Source organism: Grampus griseus (assembly GCF_964374135.1).
Source record: "Grampus griseus genome assembly, chromosome: 2".
NCBI classification, from domain to species: Eukaryota; Metazoa; Chordata; class Mammalia; order Artiodactyla; family Delphinidae; genus Grampus; species Grampus griseus.
Genome location: NC_139018.1, coordinates 166,942,275 through 166,963,386, shown reverse-complemented (window position 1 = coordinate 166,963,386; position 21,112 = coordinate 166,942,275). Strand labels below are relative to the sequence as shown.

Genomic DNA, 21,112 nt, shown 5'->3' with positions numbered 1-21,112 from the left:
CATTGTTGGTCACATCCAGATATTTAACGGAGGCTCAGCTTCGGCTGCCTTGTGGGCCGCAGGGTTTCAGGGAAAGCGTCCGAGGCTCCGGGGACACAAAGATGATCAAGACAGCCCTCCACAGCCAGCTGTCGCCCCTACCTCCTCTCCCTCGTCCCTTCCCCTCTTGCTCTCTACCTGGTGGTAGTGGCCTTCCTGGTCTTTTGTGAGCTTTGCTAAATTTGTTCTTGCCTCTGGACCTTTTTACTTGCTGTTGCATTTCTTAGAAAACCCTTCCCTCATCTATGCATGTGGCTCCCTGCCTCACTTGATGCAGGTCTCTGCTATACATCACCTCCACAGACACCTTTCACGACCATGTCGCAAAGTAGGCCATGACCATGCCACTCTCTTGTCACCACCTGACATGAGAGTCGATATTTATTAGCCTACTGTCTTTCCCCTACTAGGATAGGCTGCACGAGGGCGAAGACTTTGTTGAAATAGGTAACAAGCATCTGTTGAATTTGACCATGTGCGCAGAGAACAAGTTCAGGGAAATATCCACTATTTGCTGCCGTAAATCTCTGGCCGCAGTGTTGACGTGTGGCTTTGGTGATTGGGGCCAGATGATGGTGGGCTAAATGGACCCCAGTGCCTCTTATCTATGGCCTATTCTAAAAGCACATCCAAGTGGCTGTATGTATATGTATAGCGGATTCACTTTGCTGTACACCTGAGACTAACACAAGACTGTAAGTCAACTATACTCCAATAAAAATTTTTTAAAAAGAAATTGTTCTATGGATATTTGCATAGTCACTTATGATAGTAATAATTATAATAAAGGGTAATAGTTGAAACAAAAATAAAATAAAATAAAAGCATGTCCAGAGGTCTTCTTGGCACCCACCCCAGACAGCCTCCCATGGGGTCCTTCCCAAGCCGGAAGCAGTTGTAGGCCCTTCTAACCAGACGAGCTGCTTGGGGGAAAGAAAAAGAAGCAACCCAAAGACTTCAAACAAAGAAAAAGGACACACTAGGCTGGAATACTCAGCTCCTAACTCTCTGACAGTCCATCAAACCTTTACCTCTTAGCTCTAAGGTCTATCGATCATCCTTGGATCTGATCCTTTCGTACCAACAGCCTTTCCCTTTGTGGATGGAGTGAATGGCACGTGTGTGTAGGAACACAGAACACAGGCGGATGGATTACGCATCATTACACATCATGGATGCCCAGCAAGGAAAGCTTGAAGTCCAATCTATGAAAGAGCTGGAATCTGCTCCTTTGACCTCTCCCCATACCCTGGAGCCCCCTCCCCCATCATCGATGACGGGACCAATAGTCTTTCCCTGTCCTCCTATTTCTCCACACCCCTTCCCGGCACCCCCTAGTTTGCCTCCTATACTGTCTCAGAGAAGCTGGTAGCTCTTGTTCTTGCTTCTGCTCATCAAATGGTCTAAAAGGGCACGCTGCTTTGGAAAGCATCTGACGTACAGAGAAGCTTGTACTCTGGGAGACCGCCTCATTCATTTCTAATGATCATGACTTGGAGGGCAGGGGATTGCCCGCCACGTTCTTAGAGACTCCATGTGAGTCAGAGGTGATGTGGATCTGCACACAAGGCATTTCTGTGAAGCTGCTACCTTATTACTTTCCCTCAAAGCTATAGTTTAAAGTTACCCCGGTGTGAGTTTGTGCCCTAAGTATATTTTAAAAGAAAGGAATGGTGTGCACCAGGATTAAGCAGACCCAACGGGCATGTGTGGTGACAAGCATGAACACCAGCACTAAGCATGTATGCAGTCACATGAAAGCAATTATTTCTATGATTTTAGGATCCTGAGAAGAGTGAAATGAACATGTGTTGTGGAAAGAGGTCACTTGGCATGGAAACAACCTAAATGTCCATCAACAGATGAATGAATAAAGAAGGTGTGGTACATAAAAACAATGGAACATTAGCCATTAAAAAAAAATGAAACAATGCCACCTGCAGCAACATGGATGGACCTAGAGATTATCACACTAAGTGAAGTAAGTCAGACGGAGAAAGACAGATACCGTATGGTATCACCTATATGTGGAATCTAAAATATGACACAAATGAACTTATCTATGACACAGAAACAGACTCACAGACAGAGAACAGATTTGTGGTTACCAAGGAGGGGAAGGTGGGGAGGGATGGATTGGGACTTAGGAATTAGCAGATGCAAACTATTACATAGAGAATGGATAAACAACAAGGTCCTACTGTATAGCACAGGGAACTATATTCAATATCCTGTGATAAACCATAATGGAAAAGAATATGAAGAAGATTATATATATAATGGAATCGCTTTGCTGTAGAGCAGAAATTAACACAACATTGTAAATCAACTATACTTCAATTTAAAAATTTTTTTAAAAAAAGCAAGAGGTCATTTGAGATAAAATGACCTGGCTCTAGTTAGTCAAGTTATTCTCTCATTCTGAACCACTGTTTGCTCAGCTGCAAGGATGAATCCCTCTCCTGTTGGTGTGAGAAGTGTAGCTACTGCATGGGAAGGACCTACAGGTCACCCAGCATCAACAGATGCTCACAAAGTTGTGGCCCTTCCAATCCTCCAGCCTCATGCCTAATGTGATGCCATCCTCAGGTCTCTCTGGGTACCTTGAGCAGAATTTTATTAATGAATTAAACAAAATTAAATTTAAATTACATGTTAATTCACTTTATGTCTTAAAATAAACATACGCCATATTGGAGCATGTAAAAAAAATCTCAAAATCATACAAGTAACAATAGAGAATCCAAACCCTCCCACAGCTGTGACTCCTTGGGCATTGCTTCGTATTTTGGGAGAGGGGCCATTATCCATCTTAAGAAAATAACTGGCCCCAAATACGCCTTCATCCTGCCTCCTGGAGACGTTCAGCTCTCTACCCATCGGGACACCAGTGGGTGGCTGGTTACAAGGGCAGTGTTAGCTGCCATTTGCGGAGTGTTTACTAAAGGCCAGGTACTGTATTATCTCACTTCATCCTCCCAACAACTACATGAGCTGGCTATTATAATCCCTGTTGGACACATGAGGAAGAAATGAAGGAGGTAATCCAAAGTCACGTCCTGGAAAGTGGCAGAGCAGGGCCTATCATCATTTCTAGTCCATTCCAAAGCTTATGGGCTCCGTCCACTAACCTGAAGAAAAATAGGTCTAGCCAGTGACTCCCGACCTGGCACTTGGAGCAAGGGAGAGTCACCCACCCGATGAGGAATGTGACCTCAGGGGCACTTGGAGGGGTGACCGTCCTCTTCTTATTTGTCTCTTCTCTGACAGTACAATGCCTGCTCTTTGAGAATGTCTCCTCATTCCTTTGTCTCCTATTGCAGTGAAAATACCCCCAGGAGAGGCAACACTTAGCTTTTACAATCATATACATGGCTCTCAGGTTCTTTCCTAAGAGTAGGTTTTGATGGGATTGGGTAGAAGAGAAGATGACACAGGGGTGATGAGGACCCTACAAGGAAAAGGAGGGGGGAACGCAGAGGTGGAGGACGGGGTGCCAGGGGTGAAGTGGACCCGTTTCACTAGTTCACTTACTGAAAGTTCGGTCAGTGTTTCTGTCTAATGAGAAGCATGACACGGGAGCTTTTTCCAAGCTGCCTGGGTCACCATTTGCTTTTTGCTTTTGTTTTTAACAGAAAGGACGTCTATTTTTTGGAAATTGAAACCCTCTCAAAAAGTGTGGTTATATGAAAACATCTTTCTAAGGCAAATGATGAGAATCACCTCCCCATGGAAGTGGGCTGAGGTCACGAGGGGCCTCAGCAGAACACTGGTGACGGGTTCCAGGAGCCGTGGACCCGAGCTGAGCCTGGCGTGTTAAGAGTGGAATGAGTTAGTTATGGTGATTTGCCTGAAAGATCCCAGTGTCTGCTGTGATTATAAGGAACATTTTTCCTAGATGCGATTATGCTGTTTCACTGAAGTTATTTCTGGAAGAGCTTGTGTCACATGAGGAAATAAGAGGAATTTGGAATTAAGCTCACGGTTGGGGCTTTCAGAAGATTTAGAGAGAGAGAGAGATGTGAATTACTGAGCTGGGGTCTTAGCTTTCCTCTAAACCTCCTTTCAAGACAGGACCTAAAAGTCATCAGATTAATTTTTGCCAAGCTCTTCTATCGCTGAGTTTGATGAGATTCCAGCACAGGATGAGTACTGAACCATATAATCTTTAAGATCCCTTCCAATTTTGTCATTCTACATTTTGGAGGAAAATCATCTTGGAGCTCCTAACTCATAAACGCTATCTCTTGTTTCAACTCAGTGATTTATGTTCTTCTGTTCTTCATCGCAATACTATCTGTTTGATTTAGTCCTATGCAAATTTCAAGAAAACTGTTCGATTCAAAAAAACAAACCCAGCTTGCCCTGCTTATCAGCTAGGGAAAGTTCTAGTGTGTTTTGGTGGCCGGAAAAGTGATGGGTAGCTTTGTGCGATGTGGCAGAGACAGAGTGAAGTGTCAGCTAGAAAACATAAGATGACCCTTTGCTTTCTGAACATGTGAAGTTTCTGGCTGGGTGCTGGAGGATGACAGTTTCTCAACCCCATTTTCATCTCTATGGCGCTAACCACATCCAGTTATAAACTCTGTGCTCAGAATAGGAGAAAGGACAGTAACTGGACCTGGTTCAATAGATCAGGAAACTGTATTAGCATTAGAATAACCAACATGAAGAAAACAGGATTTGAGAAAAGATGCTTCAAGTGAATGGAGAACAGCCAGCTAGAGTGGCGATCAGGTCAGCCAGCCTAGGAGCTGAAAGAGCAGTGTTGGGATGGTTGGAAAACTGAGGCTCTAGAGCTGATGCTGCCATTGACTGGACACGAAACCTTGGGCAAGACATCTTCCACCTCTGGGGCTTGGCTTCTTCATCCATAAAACAAGGTGTTGTTGTTGTTTTCAAGTTACCTAATATTTATGTAGAGTTCCCTATGTCCCAGGCACTGAGGGAAGTGTTTTTTAAGGCTCTCATTTGATTCTCCAAAAGTCTTGGGCCTTGGAAACTCTTCAAGAGCATAAAGAGAGACCGTAAGTGAAGCAGCTCCTGCCTTGGCCATTGGCCTCCCCTTTCCCCACAGGATCCACACAGCAGCCCCCCCATCACCCTTCTCCCTGCAGGTCAAGGGATTCAGGAAGGAAACCTCCATGCAGAGATGGAAACAGGCCTGGAGAAAAGGCATTTGAGAACGGACTTGGCAATTTTCTTTCTTTAGCCTGGGAAGATCTATTTCTGGGGCTGGTGGGAACAGTGACTGTGAAATCCGAAAAGACTAAGGAAAGATCTGGCCTGGCCTGAAGGTAGAAGGAGCTGTACTAGAGGATGAATAGGGTCGAATGGCCCTGAGGTCTGGAGCCCAGCAGCAACTAGACATGGGGCTTGTGCTGCCTCCTAACTTGGAGCTTCAAGGCAGGACTCACTTTTAAGGGCTCATCTGTCCAGAATGGTTTGGATCAAGTGCTCCAGGAGACATGGGAGAAGCCCTTCCCAGCCCAACCTATGGGTATCAAGGAGGATTTGTGTGTGTGTGTGGCGGGGGAATGGAGAAGGAACAGTTGAGCATCACCTTCACGTAAAGAAAAAAGCTCTTGGTGGAAATCTGACTCGGGAAGGTATAAAGTGTTAAAGCAATTGATGATCTGTGGTTTATAAAACTCTGTCGCTGTATCTCTTAATCTGGTTTCTGCACTGGTAGCTGGGGCAGGGCCCTCACTGGTCTGGGAGTCAGGAAATCTGCTTAATCCGGGCTCTACCTACCTAGCTAACTGCAGCCTCTTCATTTAAAAAAAAAAATGCTGAGAACAATCTCTGTTCTGCCGGGCCCACAGGGTTGAATCAGATGAACTTTTGTCTATTAGAAGTTGGAAATGGTCCACAGCAATCAGATATAAGGTTTTGTACATTGGAAGGAGAGTTCATCTGTCAAAATAATCTTTGAGTCAGAAACGACTGGTACTTTAGGTTCATAATTTTCAAATGTTCTTCCGTAATTACGGGCACAGATAGAAATACCAGAAGGAGGCGGGAGGATCGAATGGTTGCCGTAGTCATTTCTTTCTGAATCACCTTTCTTTTCTTGGAAAATGGAGAAAGAGATCAAAGTTGACAATATCAAGGAAAAAAGGCATAGCAAAATTATCCTCAGATCATATGACCTGGACTTTCTGAGCAACGCTGAGTGAACTTACATCCAACTTGAGCCCAAGAAACTCGTGCAGAAATCAGAGAGCACAAGGAACTTGCTGGTAGGTCAACCTCATTTCAGGATGTGGAAACAGCACGGAAACCAAAGGAAGAAGATGCCAATATAAGATCACCTGGGCTTTTTGGTCTGAGAATACAGTACATGTAACTATTTAGGGATCCAAATCCACTTTAGGGAAATCGTAATTGGAAGGCAAATTACCTTATACTTTTCTACCCATGGAGAAGCTGAGAAATGAGAGTTATCTCATGGTGGGGACCTAGGCTTGGTAGCATGAATGATGTGCCCCCCAAAGATGTTCACATCCTAATCCCTTAAACCTGTGACTCTGTCACCATACATGGCAAAGGGCACTTTGAAGATGTGATGAAGGACCTTGAGATGAAAGATTATCCTGTGTTACCAGGGTGTAATCACAAGAGAAAGAGGGAGACAGGAGAATCGGGGCCAGGGAAGGAGATGAAAGCAGAGGTCAGAGACGGGGGCGAGGGGACTGGAAGACCTGCTGCTGCTGGTTTTGAAGATGGAAGAAGTGGCCCTGACCCAAGGCAGGCAAGCAGCCTCTAGAAACCGGAAAGGCAAGGAAATGGATGCTCTCCTATGGTATCCAGAAGGAACACAGCCCTGCCTGACCCACTGCAGATTTCTGACCTCCGGAACGGCAGGATAATGAATTCATGTTGTTTTAAGCCGTGAAGTTTGTAGTAATTTATTCCAGCAGCAATAGGAAAGTAAAACATCAGAGGCTGCTAAATTTGACGCCTATAAATCGAGGAAGGGCATTAAATTAAAATGCTATGACGTGACTGAAAGCAAGATGCTAAACACGCGAAGGAGAAATCATTCGGTTCCTTTAATTCCACGGCTGGTGGAGTGGTCGTGAATTGTATTCACTGGCTTCCCATCGGTACTTGCCTTTTGTTTCCTTGTTATGAACACACACACACACACACACACACACACACCACTTAAAATAGGAAAAAGGAAAGTTCTGTGGTGGATCTGAGTCCTTCCCCATCTCCCAGCTCCCCGGCCCTCAGAGGCTTTTCGATCTCTGAGGCAATCGTTTCCTAGACTCTAGGCTACCTTGAAGCAGATGCCGTGAAGGAACAACCTTAGGAATTACGCAGCAGGTGATGCTTACGAACACCTGTCAAGAACAGACTCTGGTTCCCCGCAGGTCACATGTGGCAGGACAGTTTGGCACCGAGACCTTGCTCAAACAGCTGCTCTGTGGCTTTGAACTTGCGTGCTGCATTGCCCTGGCACATGCGAGAAAGATGGTGGCTTGGCAGGCTAAAGCTGTTTGGCTTCATTTATGTGCACAGGATGGGCCATTTTTCCAGTGCCTCAGTGGTAGTAGGAACGACGGCATTAACTCTTTAAAGGCCATGGAAGGAATGAGAAGCACCATTCCCGGGAGCACCAAACTCTCAGCGTCCTGCCCGGACAGCAGCCTGGCAGTAGACAGGAGCCTCTGCTTGGCTGACACAGATCCGGCCCAGAGAGGAGATACGACAGTCACTAGACCATTTCTCTACAGTGATGAAACCTCTGGTTAAGTCAGCCGCGAAAGCGTCTCAAGGAAGCAAGAGGGTACAATACCTGATCGGAACTTTATAACAGAAAGGCTGTTTCAACAGGATGCTTGGGAGTCTTGAGTTACATAGGCACAGCATTGATGACGCAATGAGTTCACAGTTACTCTACCCTCTCTCCTCCTCCCATTGCCCCAGAAGGTGACATTATTACAGAGAAGTAAGTAAAGGAATGAGGGGTGAAAGCATTCTGCTTTCTCTTTGAGCATTTTCTTGAATTTCAAAAACAAAGCAGCTCACCCCATTTACCACCCAGCCGATCTCTCCCCTCATTCTGTCCCAAGAAGTATCTTCTGGAAAGAGAAACCATGGGGTAAAGTATTTCCAAATACCATCCCTTTAACCGGGGCTTTAAGGAATATAACCTTAAACCTGGAAAGAACGTTGACACCTACATGCTCAGACGTGAAGGCAATGAGCCTGGGGACCGCAGCCATCCCTTTCTCCTTGACCTCAGGGAACATCTTAAAGCGCGCAATCAGCATAGCGTACATGTTGGATATAGCGCCACCTAAAGGGCAGAGCAAAAAGTTACCTCTTCTAGTCACTGTCAACGTCATCATTTCACATGCAAGCAACATTCCTTATTTCCATTGACCTAGAGTCCTCCTTGGACACAGGAGAATACCTTCTTACTGGCTGTCCTTTGAGTTGAATCCACAGACTCAAAGGCACTAGCTAAGAGGGTCCAAAGAAGGAGCATTTAGCCCAACTCTAGGATGGATGCCAGCCTTCCACACCCTACTCTCGCTGGGGCACTGCAGTTGACTCTGCTCTTACTAGGAGCCCTTTGAAGAGGCTTTTAAGAACTTAAAAAGTGTTGCCTTCCTTCTTGGCTTGACAGTGTGGTCATTCTGCATTAGGCCTGTGATAAACTTATATCATGGAGAGGACATTTGGAGAGGACATTTCTTTTCATTTCAGCTCATGCAATGCCTTGCACTTGGACTGAGAAATCAGTTGCTATTAATGAGGTGGACTGTTAACAGTCCTTATAGGATGAGGATAAACACCCAAGCCCATCTCATCATATTCATCTGTTAATTCCCCCCAAATGGTTCTTCCCTCTCAATGCCATCATTGAAATATAACTTTAATGCTTACAATTTCATCATTATAGGAAAATACACAACAAAGGGAATTTGAAGTCCATACTGAATTACTCTTCATGTGTCATCCTAAGGTTGGCAAGGATTTCATACCATAAGATCTGTATCTTATAAGTAGAGTCTCCTTTGACAAGCAAAGGAAAGTGAGCTTCTCCCCAGGATTGTTGGAAAGTTTAGGATTTTTGCTGACCAGGTAAAAGACAGATCGTTGCGAATGCACATGGATATGCTGATGTGGGAGCTGTGAGACCACGAGGCAGAGTGAAGACACAGCGAGCCCCCACAACCCACAGGGGGAGGCGCCCGGGCTCTGCCATCACGTGAGTTCTCTGAGCTCCTTTCCCTTCTGGTGGCTGTGGAGGAGGGTTCTCTGTACCAAGCTGGATGGCCCACGCAGGGCCATGACTCTGCCTTGTCTCTGCCCTGGGCTCTGATGCAAGCAGGCAACCTGGCAGAACAGCAGTAGTCACCCAGAGCCTGGCTTTGTCATCAGTCAGAATGAGGGCAGTCCCTACCTCTTCCGGACCCCAGAGACACAGAACAACTAGAATCCAGGTCAAGCCTGCTCTGAGCAGGCCTGACCGTGCAGGATGCTGGTGGGCAAAGGATCAGCTTTTAAAGGAAGTTTCACTCTAGCTCATGGTTTCTCCATCCTGGCACTCAGGGGTATTTCAGGCTGGATAATTCCTTATGGTGGGGCTTCCCTGGGCATCCCTGGCCTCTACCCACCAGATGCCAGTAGGACTACATGCCCCCCGTCCCCAAATGAGTTGTGACAATCAAAAATTTCTCCAGAGACACTGCCAAATATCCCCTGGGGACAAAATAGCTCCCAGTTGAGAACCACTGCCCTAGTTCTTTTCACAGAGGCTGGGGAGAAAGGAGAGAGGAAGAAAAAGGGGAAGATGGACACGGAGAGAGTGCACTTCCCAGGACAACTGTCCAGGGAGTCCCACTCTGCTTCCCACTCTTTGTCTCATGGCTCTGTCATTCTCCATCTAAAGGTTCAGCCGTCCGGAGAGGGATGAAGAGGCTCCTGGGTCTCTGGACAGAGCAGACTGCACTGTGTCACACAGGCAGGAGGACAGACGCATGAGCCCTACGTGCTCTTCTTTCCCAGGAATCTCCCAGAGAAAGGGTGCAAAAGCAAGACCCGAAACATTCTGAAAATCCTGTTAGGTACGAAAAGGTTTGTGCAAGATTTCCCTGAGCGATGACATTCTCTAGTTCCCTCTGGGTCCCGGCCGAGGGTTACATCCCGTAAACAGATTTCTTCTAGAAGTCTCAAAGGACTTTCCATGAAGCATGTCGCCTCTGGCTGTTACAGATGGAGGTGTAAGGACACTGGGCTGCTACATATTCAAGCACAGACCTAACTCTTCATGTCTAGTCCCAGGCGACGGGACTCTCAGGTCTCAGGCACATAGATATGTGATTTCCCTTATGTCCACCCCTTAAATCATAAGACCCTTTCCCCAGGAATAAGGCTGGATGCTACCCAGAAAGGCATCCATTAACAAGGAAGGGTGCTGCGATCCGTCTCTCCTCTGTAACGCCTTGTAGAAAGCAGGGCGGAAACAGGTTGCTGATGACCTTTTCTTTTGTCCCCTTCTGATTCTGCAAGGTCTGCATTACCGTGTAGCCTGGCATCTACGGCTTCCACCTTGGGGTCAGAGCATGTGGGTCTCCAGGATCTAAGGAAGGGGCCTCAGGATCAAGTTCTAGTCTCTTCTACCTGATCGTTCCCCACCACTGATGAGGGTGGCAGCCCTTAGTCCATATCTGGCTTCGCAGAACTGCCAAAGGGGAGTCTTTCTCTGGCTGTGTATTTTCTGGGGCAGGTGGGTCCCAAGACCAGCCAGGTAAGTTAGGCCTGGCCCAACCCCCCTTAGCCACCTTTTCCGGGGCCACAGGAGCAGCCGTTCTCTTCCCACTCTTGGGAACCATTAAAAGAGAGCCCAAGGTGCTCCTGGTTGCCTCAGGACAGCTCAATCACACAACCGATCTTACAAGAGAGGGAAGAATAAAGGTAGAAACAACGTTGATCTCTGTACCCTACCTAGTTCCTCACGAAAAAACACCTTAAGAGCATCAGTTCCAGTTAATGATGACAAACTTCCCTCAGTTGGGGATGGTTTTCCAAAGGAACACTAAATACTCAGTTTCCTACAAAATAAAGCTAGCTTAAAATTTATCACAGCTGGTGTTCAATGACTTTAAATTAAAAAAGGCAAATTTTCCCTTTCATTTAACTAACACATCTTCCTTCAGCCCCTGAAAACATAGGCTACGGCTTTAAAACCAGAAAATAAAACAGCCGATCTGAGCTCGCAGATAAAGCTGCTTCATTTAAGGCTTGGCCCTGAGGCCACTGTTACTCATCGTCATTTCTTCCTTCTGCCTCCCCTTCACTTTCTCTCTCCCTCATCACCCCCTTGTCTTTGTAGATCTGCTGAAGAGGGATCCCGACTTGGCCTTTGCTCTGCCTGACACAATGGCTGGTGTGGCTCTGGCCTCCCCAGTGGGGTGAGCCCTGGGGCAGTAACACCCATTCTGAAGACCCCTCTCTTGCCGCTGAGGAGGTGACAGTCTGCACGCCAGCTTTCCTTTCCACAGGTCAGTGACTCTCTCTCTTCCCACTGCCTTCCTAACTTTTATTTCATCTCCGCATCAAACCAAGGTCACGCACACAGACCCAGGAACCAAAAGCGGGACTTTCTGTCTCAGGTTGATTTTCTTGGCTGGAAGAGGTGTAAATAACGGAGCTGAGAATGCAATGGCTGGTGACAAAAGGCAGGATGGGAAAGACTGGAAGATTGAATGACATCATAAAGAAGCAAAAGAATGAGAAACCTCTTGAAGAAATCGTCACCCTCTCTCTTAGCTCTAAGAAACTCCTCCTTTCACTGAGGCTTGGGAGAGTGAATTCTCCTTATTCTATAATTCCCTTATTAGGAGTCTTTCCTCCTTTGTTCCACATGATCCGTATCCTATGTGTAGGATCACAGTAGAAGTACTGGGTTAATACCATTGCTGATTATGCTTTTTTCGAACACAAATAGTTAATATTCAAGCATGGTGTAGTTGGCTTGGAGGTGCGGTCAATGGTCACATGCACTTAATTACATTCATTCTTTCGATCAGTATATAGCCTATTTAACCTAATGCAGAAACACAGACTAGATATTTAATCATTTCTAGGTTCATAATAAGGCATGACATATCAGAAGAAAAAAACACAAAGAAAAGTTAAAATATCATATACCAGGAGAAAATATCCCATCGCCAGAGCCCCCAGGCCAGCCAATGATTTCTCTCATTTTCTTTAGCGTGACATATTCCAAAAGCACAAATACTGGAGCAATTTCATAGGTGAACCTGAAACGTAGTAATGGCCACATTTTATGTCCGTAACTCAAAGGAATAATTCATCATTACAGTATCTACAGAACAATTTCAATCTACAGAACAATTTACCATTATAGCACTGGGCAGAGAGAAAAATGCTTTGCTCAGTTTTCTACATTCCTAAAGTCAAGAGCTTCAATCATTGGCTTAATGAGCAAGGGTCATTTATCACAGTGAATAAATATATTGCAGAGTAACATTATAACACTATCTAAAAGACAACATCCGGTCCCATTGCTCTCTCATATTATACATAATTATAAATCCAACATGCCCCAAAATGTCCCTTTGGTGTTTAGAACATGGTGTATAACTTTGATTGCATGAAAGATATATCAGGACTATCTTTTAAGCTAAAGTAAACATCTATACTCCTCTGAAGTTCGTCTCACTATTTTAGGGGCTACTTAATAAAAAGAAGTTTTTCACATGAGAGGTAGAATAAAGATTATGGAATCTCATTAATAATTATCCTGGATTACACAAAAACACGTTTAGCTACTTACATGTTAGTGTTTGCTGTTGATGTCAGCCAGTCTGCTGCTAATCCAACCATATCCAGTCCTGTAGAAAGTTGATTGAAATATCTGGGATGCCCTGAATTAGACAGAACACCAGAATCAGGATGAATTCGATGAAAATAAATGCTTCCGAAACACATGATTTCTCTGCTAAAGAACCTTGAAAGATCCTTCAGTAATAGGAAATGCATACTCAGAACATCTCTCTCTCTCACTCACACACACACACACACACACAAACACACACACATCCCAAAGGAGCATTTCCTTTAACAAGAGAAACTGTTTTGGGTTTTGATATTTCTTAAAACATACTCTAAAAATCTTCCTTTAAACATACCCTATAAAAAAAATAATCGTGATTTGCAATGTGGACACTAGTTTATTTTCTAGCATTCTTTCAATATATTTGCAAACTCCAATGCCGGTGCAATCCAAAGCTATTCAAAGACAGGCGACTTCTTGTTTACACTTGTGCTGTTAAAAACTCCTTTTGCATTGAAGTTGTCCTGGGAATCAGTCATGTACCACGACATCCGCCAGGCATGCTAACATCCATGGTAATATCAGTGACAAATGGCTGATGATCAGAAAAGACAAGGCAAAAATGAGAAAATAGGACACTCTATTGAGTGGTTTGCCCTGGACTCAAAAGGTGATGACTGTCTAAAGATGATATGAACAGACCTAATTGTCAATTCTTTTCTGTCTGAATATTCGATCATAAACAACAGAGCTCCTTCGTAGTTGCAATTCAAAATAAAGCTAAATACAGTCAACATCACTGTCTTGTCAACAAGATACATGAAGGTATAGTCAATGGACTGATCAGTCTATTAGCCAGGCTTATCTAATTAACTCCTGGATTCCTCTAAAACTCTCTAAAGGGGTTGACACGCAAACACTCCTGAGGCTATTACTTAAAATGTGATTGTAAAGATCTCATTAGAATTCCACTTCCTTGTCTTGCCCCACACAAGCCTATCTATAAATCTGTGATTTGTTTAGCAGCAAAAATTTTGGAAGATTAACGATTATGGAAATAGTCTCTGATGAAAAGGCATCTGCCACTTACTGGACGCCTGTCTGAAGCCTGGGGATGTGAGAGTCTCCCATGCCAGCATGGACAAAACAAGATAAAGGAAGGCAATGGGGAAAGCAGAGACAAAAGTCAACACAAAGCTGATCTCGGGACCAGGACCAGAGCGTTTCTCTTATCAGCCGCGGGCATGTGGCCAGACCATGAGACCCCGAGAAGAGATAGGAGCTGGGAAAGAGCACATCTTAAAGAGATTGGGGTTTGGGCAGCTCTCGCTCATTCTCCGGCATTGTCTTACCTCCCTTTGGCCCTGCACGGTGCCCTTCAAGCTTTTTGCTCTGATGCTGACCCCGTCAGTCTGCGCATCCACAGAAAGGGAAACAGGCTCGCTGCTACTCCTCTCCGCCTCATTGCTCCCCATTTCATTAGCGCTCACAGCTGAAATCATAGCCCTCTTCTCCCTCCTGAGGCCCCTTCATCCCTCTTTCCCTAAGCCATTTCTTTGAAGCGAGGAAATTAATAAGGATTAGCAAATCTATCCATTAATCAACTCTCCCAACTCACATGCATTTTCTGGACAAATCTGGTATCTATGATCACACACTAACTCTATGGAAACGTTGGCATGAAAACCTCTGCATAAAATTGAGAGGGATCCCAAGATATGTGTTGTGCCCCAGGTAATCAGAAGGTCAATTCACCAGATGACTTCGGGAAACTGTGGAAAGAACTCTGACGCTTCATTTGCTTGGCTTCCTTCTTCCATAAATTTTTGACCTTGGTCTATTTCACCTAAATCTCTCCTGCCTCAAAATCTGCATTCACTGATAAGGATGTGGAAACATGCAGGGAGATGCTTTGACAAATCACAACCATGTGTCCTCTTGATTTCCGCAGAAATATTATATTTGCTCGCTTCCCATGAACGTATAGGCTGCCGCCGAATCCAGGCAGGGTTCCCTGAGACCTGCCTGCCTGCTGTCCTAGCCGCTACTGCTGCTGCCCACCCCCCGCCGGCCCCATGTTGTGAGCCAGCGCCCGGCCAAGGAGTCGGGTGGCCACGCGCTGCCGCCAGAGACAGCGAGTTTGAAACCAGAGATTAGAGCTGCTCCCGCCTCTGGACCACTCCCCACAGATCAGCAAATGAGCCAGGAAGGACGCGCAGACTCTGTGAACAGCCAGCCGCAGGCAGCTGTGACCCTGGTGTCCGTTGGGAAGGGGCCCCAAGTCGGTCCAGGCTGCTCTCTCTGGACCCGCGACACACACCCAAGGATGGCCTGGTTTACTGATGCTTCAATGCCTTTGTCTCATGGCTGAGTTCAGAGATTCAATACAAGATTAAGCCCTCCACCACCCCACCCCACTACTAGCAAACCCAACGACCCTAGCAAACGCTAACTATTCCAGAATTTTATCATTCTCTGCACTTCTCAGTTTTCTTTTGCAACATTCCTTACAGAGGTAATTTTAACAATGCATGAAGACTTCCCCCCTGCCCCTCACTTCTCTCTAAGCCTGGAGTCCAAGTGGAAATTAGGTTAAAGACTCTCAGTAGAAAGCAGATGATAACATGCATTTTATAAAAGAATCTTCTGAGGGGCATTAGCACACCTAATGGTAGCAGTGATGGTAACTGCTTCACAGACCCTAAATAGTACTAGTTGTCAAATACAAGTTACAGCATGAAACCTATAAACTTGCCAGTCAAAAAGGAAGGTGACAGCTGTTAATTACTTGAAATGCTATTGGGGGTGGGGGAAAGGACCAGAAGACTACATATGTTATGAATAATATTGACACTGAATTAATATTGATATGCCTTGGTCAGAAATCCAGCTCAATCATGCTTTTTCTGACCTTTAAATAAAATGCATTAGAGCTACACTGACCAACAGTTTCACAAGCATTATGGCAAAATCTAAGCGTTGAGTTAGCCCATCTTTTCCCGACACTAAATGGAACATTGACAGACAGAGCTATTACTATCATTGACCTACAACTTCCATTATCTTAACTCTTTAAATTGCATTTCAGACACCACCAGCTTTTAAGGATGAAGACGTGAAACATTTTTATAGATTCTTTTTGGCTTGGTAACAATCAAAATAATAGGTAGCAATTTACTGTTAATGTATTTAAATATTAGGTTGGGGAATAGATCAAATACAAATGAACTAAAAGCATTGCTCAGGTCTGCACCTACAGGTACATGAAAATCTGGAAGAAAAACCATCTTTAGTACCTAGTACACACATCATGTGGCCTCTCTGAATATAACTGAGAATGAAATCTAAGAAGTCTTCAAAATTCATATTCCATAGATTGAGTCCGACAGAAATCTCCAAGTTAAATTCTTTTCCCTATGTATCTAATTCTAAGCCTATACTTTCACAAAAGTGGATAATAATAGTACAGGAAATCAATTTCCTAAGGCTTCTATGCATATCTTTCCTCTCTGTTGGTAAAAAGAACGTGCAAAAACAAAACAAAACAAAACAAAGGGCTAAAAGTCACACGGCAAACATTCTTAAAACCTGTTGTTGATTAGAAGGATACTGATAATTCATGTAATTCAAAACTTGCAAAGAAAAAGATTAAGTTTCTAGGGAAATTAACATTTTGTGATATTTTACATATTTATTTGTTAGCAAATCTTTTTTAAGGCTAAAAATCAATTTAGATCCACAAGATCTCCCCTCCCCCCAAATTCATTCACATTTATTTTTATTGCTTTAATGAAGTGTAGTGCCACCATGTATCAGGATGATTAGAGGCAAAGTAGAAAACGAAGGGGTAATCAAAACCTGGGGAGATGAACAGCTGACTTTGTGTAGATAAAATAAAAGCTTAGAGGGCACCCACATAAATGTTACACCTGGGGCTATAAGATGGATAGAGTGTGAAGAATACTATAAAAAAGCAATAAATACAAGATAGACTAAAAACGTTTGCCCTTAAGGATATCTGATTCTCCTCTATCCCTTTTTTCTTTGTCATATATACAGAATGGTTAGGAAGCATGAACATCCTTGTAGAACATGGCTGAATTGTTAAGCTAGTTTGTACTCTGTTTTCTTTTGTGTACATTTATTTAAGAACAGAGGAAACCTGGAGTTCAAATCTGAAGTCTTGGTCATTTGAGACAATGCCAAAACATCACCCTGCTGCTTCAACCATTACATGGATGGTCTGTCCAATTTCTGATGCTTTCTATGCCAAGGAAATACCAGCACTGCACTGGTATTTGGGCTTTTGTTTGGATCATGCCTTTTGCTCTTTCATTTCGAGATTCCCTTTCTTTCTCTATTTTCGGTCATTTCTACAGGCCTCTGTTGACAAATGGTTGCTTCTACATCAGTGGTTAATTTCCATGGTCAAATAGTGCAGTGTATGATCTGATGATTTATACTTAGATAACGTTTCTGACATTATCAACTTCACAAGCATGAACAGTAACAGCAAAGGGTGCTATTGATGTTAATCATTCTAATCATGACTATTTTCTTAAATGACAAAAATAACTTTGTAAATCTGAAATTATCACTAACTCCATAAAATGAAACATTTTTATAGAAAAAAGTAAAGCTTTAAAAGAAAAAAGAGCTTTATTATTTCTGATTGGACAATACCTGTTTTAATGGCATATTTTAGAGTTGTCTGGCAATGCATCAAAATCTCCTCCAGATTTTGTGGTTGGTCTGCCAATCCCCAGTTATATTCTTGAAGAAGCTCATTGGGGTAATGGAAGTCAATCACTTTGGTTGATCTATCGAAACTTTTCACCACATACTGAAGCAAAATGTCCATAACATCTTGCAGAAATGCCAAAGTGGGTCTTTCTCCATCACACGCTGGTAGCAGGTCTAAAGAATGGAATCAAAATGCCACATTTTAATTTTACAATGAAACTATCCAGGGCAAGTTTGCCAGCTGACAATTTCTCTTTGAACCGAGAGATATTACGTTTTAAAAAAATCTTCTGAAAACGAGAGCATTTTCTCCATCTTTGAGGAGGGATTCTTCAAAGATGAAGGAATGAAAAAAATTCCAATTCCTCTCCCTACCCCAAATTATTTCTTGCATTTCAGTTCATAACTTGTTTGCTTACTTCCTTTCTTATTTCTTTTCTTTTTCTTTCTTTCTTTTTTTTTTTTTTAAGAGACTATGCCTCCATTCATTTGTTTCCCCGGCGTTCCCGCTAAATGTTATTTCTCAGTAAATCTTCTTAAATGATCACGGAAACACTTCAAGTCAGGAATGTTTGAGGAATGCCTTTGGGCATATCAGGCAAAATGGATCATGCAATGTTAGGATCTCTGGCCTATTAAGAAAGTCCACTGTTTCCAAAGACAGCGTGTGTGTGTGTGTGTGTGTGTGTGTGTGTGTGTGTGTGCGTGCGCGCGCGCTCCCGCATATTTGGGTGACCGCGTGTGTAAGCGCAAGGGAGTAAAACCGCGTGCAGGTCTCACGTGAATCGTTCTCCTGTGAAAATACAGCTACAAATTACTCTTGCGATATAAAGACCTAGAAAGTCTCAGAAATTTTGAACTGGAAACTGCGTCCCACCCGAGGCCTCAGCGGCACCGAGGAGTGGACCTGGAGCCAGGGCGCGCGCGGGCGCCTCGGCCACCGCAGACCCGAGGGCGGCGCCCGGCCGAGAGCGCCGCGGCCCCGGAGCTCCCTTAGAACGCGGACGCCCAGCGCCCGGCGCCCAGCGCCCAGCGCCCAGCAGAGGCCGGGGTCGGACCGAGGGGGGCAGGCCCAGCCTTTCTCGCTGTCGCCTTAAGGTTCTCCTAAGGTCCGCTTCCGCCCTCCACTCGACGCCCCGGCTCAGGCTCCCGGCGCGGGGTCCCTCCTGGCCGCGGTGGGCGGGCCACGGCGAGGGGCAGAGGCTCCCGGGGGCCCCGCGAGGCGCCTTTACCTGTTGCGTGTAGAAACGCGTAGTTGATCCCCGCTTTGGGGCAGCTGCAGGGCTTCTGGTTGCAGGCGCAGGCGGCCTTGCGGGAGGCGGCCCTCGGGGGCTGGATTCCACCGCTCTCTGCCGGCTTCTCGGCGTCCCCGTAGAGTAGGGCTGGGCAAGGACACGGAGCGCGGACCTCAGTCAGCCGCCCGCCGGCCCGGCTCCCAGCACCCCGCCCGTCCCCGGCCAAAAATCAAGAATCTCCGACCCTCGATGGGATGCGGAGGTGAGAAGGTGCCTTTGCCCCCCGCGGGCTCCGAGGCGCCTGGCCACGTCCGCCTCCCTCCCCCGGGCACCGGCACTCACCGCACAGCTTGTTTCCGATGCCGCCCGTGAACCTCTGAGCCACCTGACACCAGGCCCTCGCTGCAAGGAAAGACAGGCAGGAGGAGGGCGAGGCCGTAAGAAAAGAGCAGAAAGACGTGTGAAATTTCGTTCTTTGTGAACGACGTCAACGTCAACGGGGTCCGGGAAAGGCTGCCTGCGGCCCCGCACAGCGGGCAGGTGCGGGAGGCGCGCGGGAGGTGCCACTCGGTTAGGGCAAAGTCCCCTTCCTGCCTCGCTTGGGCGAGTTCTCCTAGACACCGAGGCTGTCCATTTCCTCACAGGCTCTCCTTCCAGGCAGAGAATTCTCCCCCCTTTCCAGTTTTTCTTTTCCCCACCGCCACTCCGTCCCTCTCCAGGGTCCAGACACGACGATGGCGGCAGTGCCTCAGGCCCGCGAGTTCGGTGTCCAGGAGACGCCGCCGTGTTTTGGGGGCTCTCCCAGACTTCAGCGGAAAGGGCCAGAGATTCTCTGGGCATCTTCCCAGGGGATAAGAGCCTGTGGGGGGTTTGGTCTCTTGGGTCATCAGGGACACACCCCGAGGGCAGGGCTAAGCGTCCGAAGTTTCCCACTGCAAGTGGAAAAACCTCTTTCAATCTTCCCCAGCCCCGCAAACCCCAGTCCACCCGCAAAGCTCGCCTCCTGCAGGTCCCGGTTCTCCTACCTGTGCCAGGGTTCTCGGGATCCCCGGAACCATCTTCAGATGCGAAGGACCAAAAGCCGGAGCCGGGAGATGCCATCGGCTCTGCGAGGCTGGAGCAGGACGCCTCCGAATGCGAACTGTCGGCGAGCTGCCCTCCGATCCGCCCTGCACGCGCGCGTGCGTGTGTGTGTGTGAGTGTGCGTGTGTGTGTGGCGGGATGAGGACACCGCGCGGGAACCGGCGCGGCCGCCCCGCAGAGGGTGGGTGTCACACAGGGACAGGAAACGTGCGTGTCTGCGGGTGCGTGCGCGCGTGTGTGTGTGTGCTGGGATTAGAGCTTAGAGACGTGGCAACGCTCTGAAAGCTCTGGGGGTTGAACAGAGAAGGCAGTTGCGGGGTCCTCACAGCCAGGAGATGGGAAAGCCCGGAGCGCCGGAGCGATTTTGAAGGAGAGGGAGCCCAATAGGGAAGGATAAGGGGACGGCGGAAGAAAAAGCGGCAGAGGGAGGGAGCTGAACCTTGAGAGTGCAAGGCAGACAGTGCGCCAGAGCTGGAGTCAGAGTGAGTGGGTGGCAGGCGTGCGTGAGGCGTGAGGGTGCCGGCTGCCCCCGCGGGCCCGGGTGCGCTGTCCGGAGTGCTCACGCGGCTGAGCGCGCGTGCCTCAGCAGGGGTAGACCAGAGACCTTGGCGAGGCGGGAAGGGTGGTCGAGACAGTCTTCTATTTGCCTCGATTGGTGTATTGTTTGAGGTCTATCTCCCGCTGCGGGGAAGGAGGCGCGATTCCCGCGCCGCCTTCCTCCAAGAGGGTGCTGAGGTCGCTGTGACCCCGGGACCCCTGGCGACCAGGCCAGAATCGGAATCGGGAGCGGTTCGCGAGCCTGGGGAGGGGACGGTGGGGGAAGGGCATCTATGCACTGACGGGCTCAATTCAGCTCCTTAGTGGAGCCTAATGCCTGCCTACTGAGCCGCGCAGTCCCCGGGGGCGCACCATTCCTGAGCTTCGGAGCGCGTGGTCGCAGAACCCACCGTCCAGGTTCTGACTGACGGCTGGGGAGAAAAACTGCTGATTGAGGCAATTAAAATCTATGCTGGAATCTATCACCAAGGACCTCAGCCTGGGCAGAGAAATGAACGCACACTTCTTGGAAGGGGACTGGGAAGAGAGCTAGAGCCGGCTGGGTGGACGGCCGATGGGGGGATGGGATCAGGTCATTTGGTGACCTTGGCCTGCGGAGGCGCGCAAGGGCCCTCTGCTTACGTGTCACGGG

The 21,112-nt window shown here is 46.7% G+C and overlaps 1 protein-coding gene across 1 annotated transcript in view; it reads right to left on the bottom strand.

Annotated features, from left to right (window-relative positions):
• GAD2 (glutamate decarboxylase 2) overlaps nucleotides 1-19,941 on the bottom strand; it is a gene marked incomplete at both ends in the record, with an annotated part of 65,715 nt that extends 45,774 nt beyond the window's left edge. The window contains 7 exons of the mRNA XM_082649504.1: nucleotides 8,235-8,350; nucleotides 12,214-12,326; nucleotides 12,863-12,953; nucleotides 17,546-17,779; nucleotides 18,838-18,987; nucleotides 19,183-19,242; nucleotides 19,866-19,941. Coding sequence (XP_082505630.1) covers nucleotides 8,235-8,350; nucleotides 12,214-12,326; nucleotides 12,863-12,953; nucleotides 17,546-17,779; nucleotides 18,838-18,987; nucleotides 19,183-19,242; nucleotides 19,866-19,941 — 840 coding nt within the window. The remainder of the gene's footprint in view (nucleotides 1-8,234; nucleotides 8,351-12,213; nucleotides 12,327-12,862; nucleotides 12,954-17,545; nucleotides 17,780-18,837; nucleotides 18,988-19,182; nucleotides 19,243-19,865) is intronic.
• Nucleotides 19,942-21,112: the final 1,171 nt, after the last annotated feature.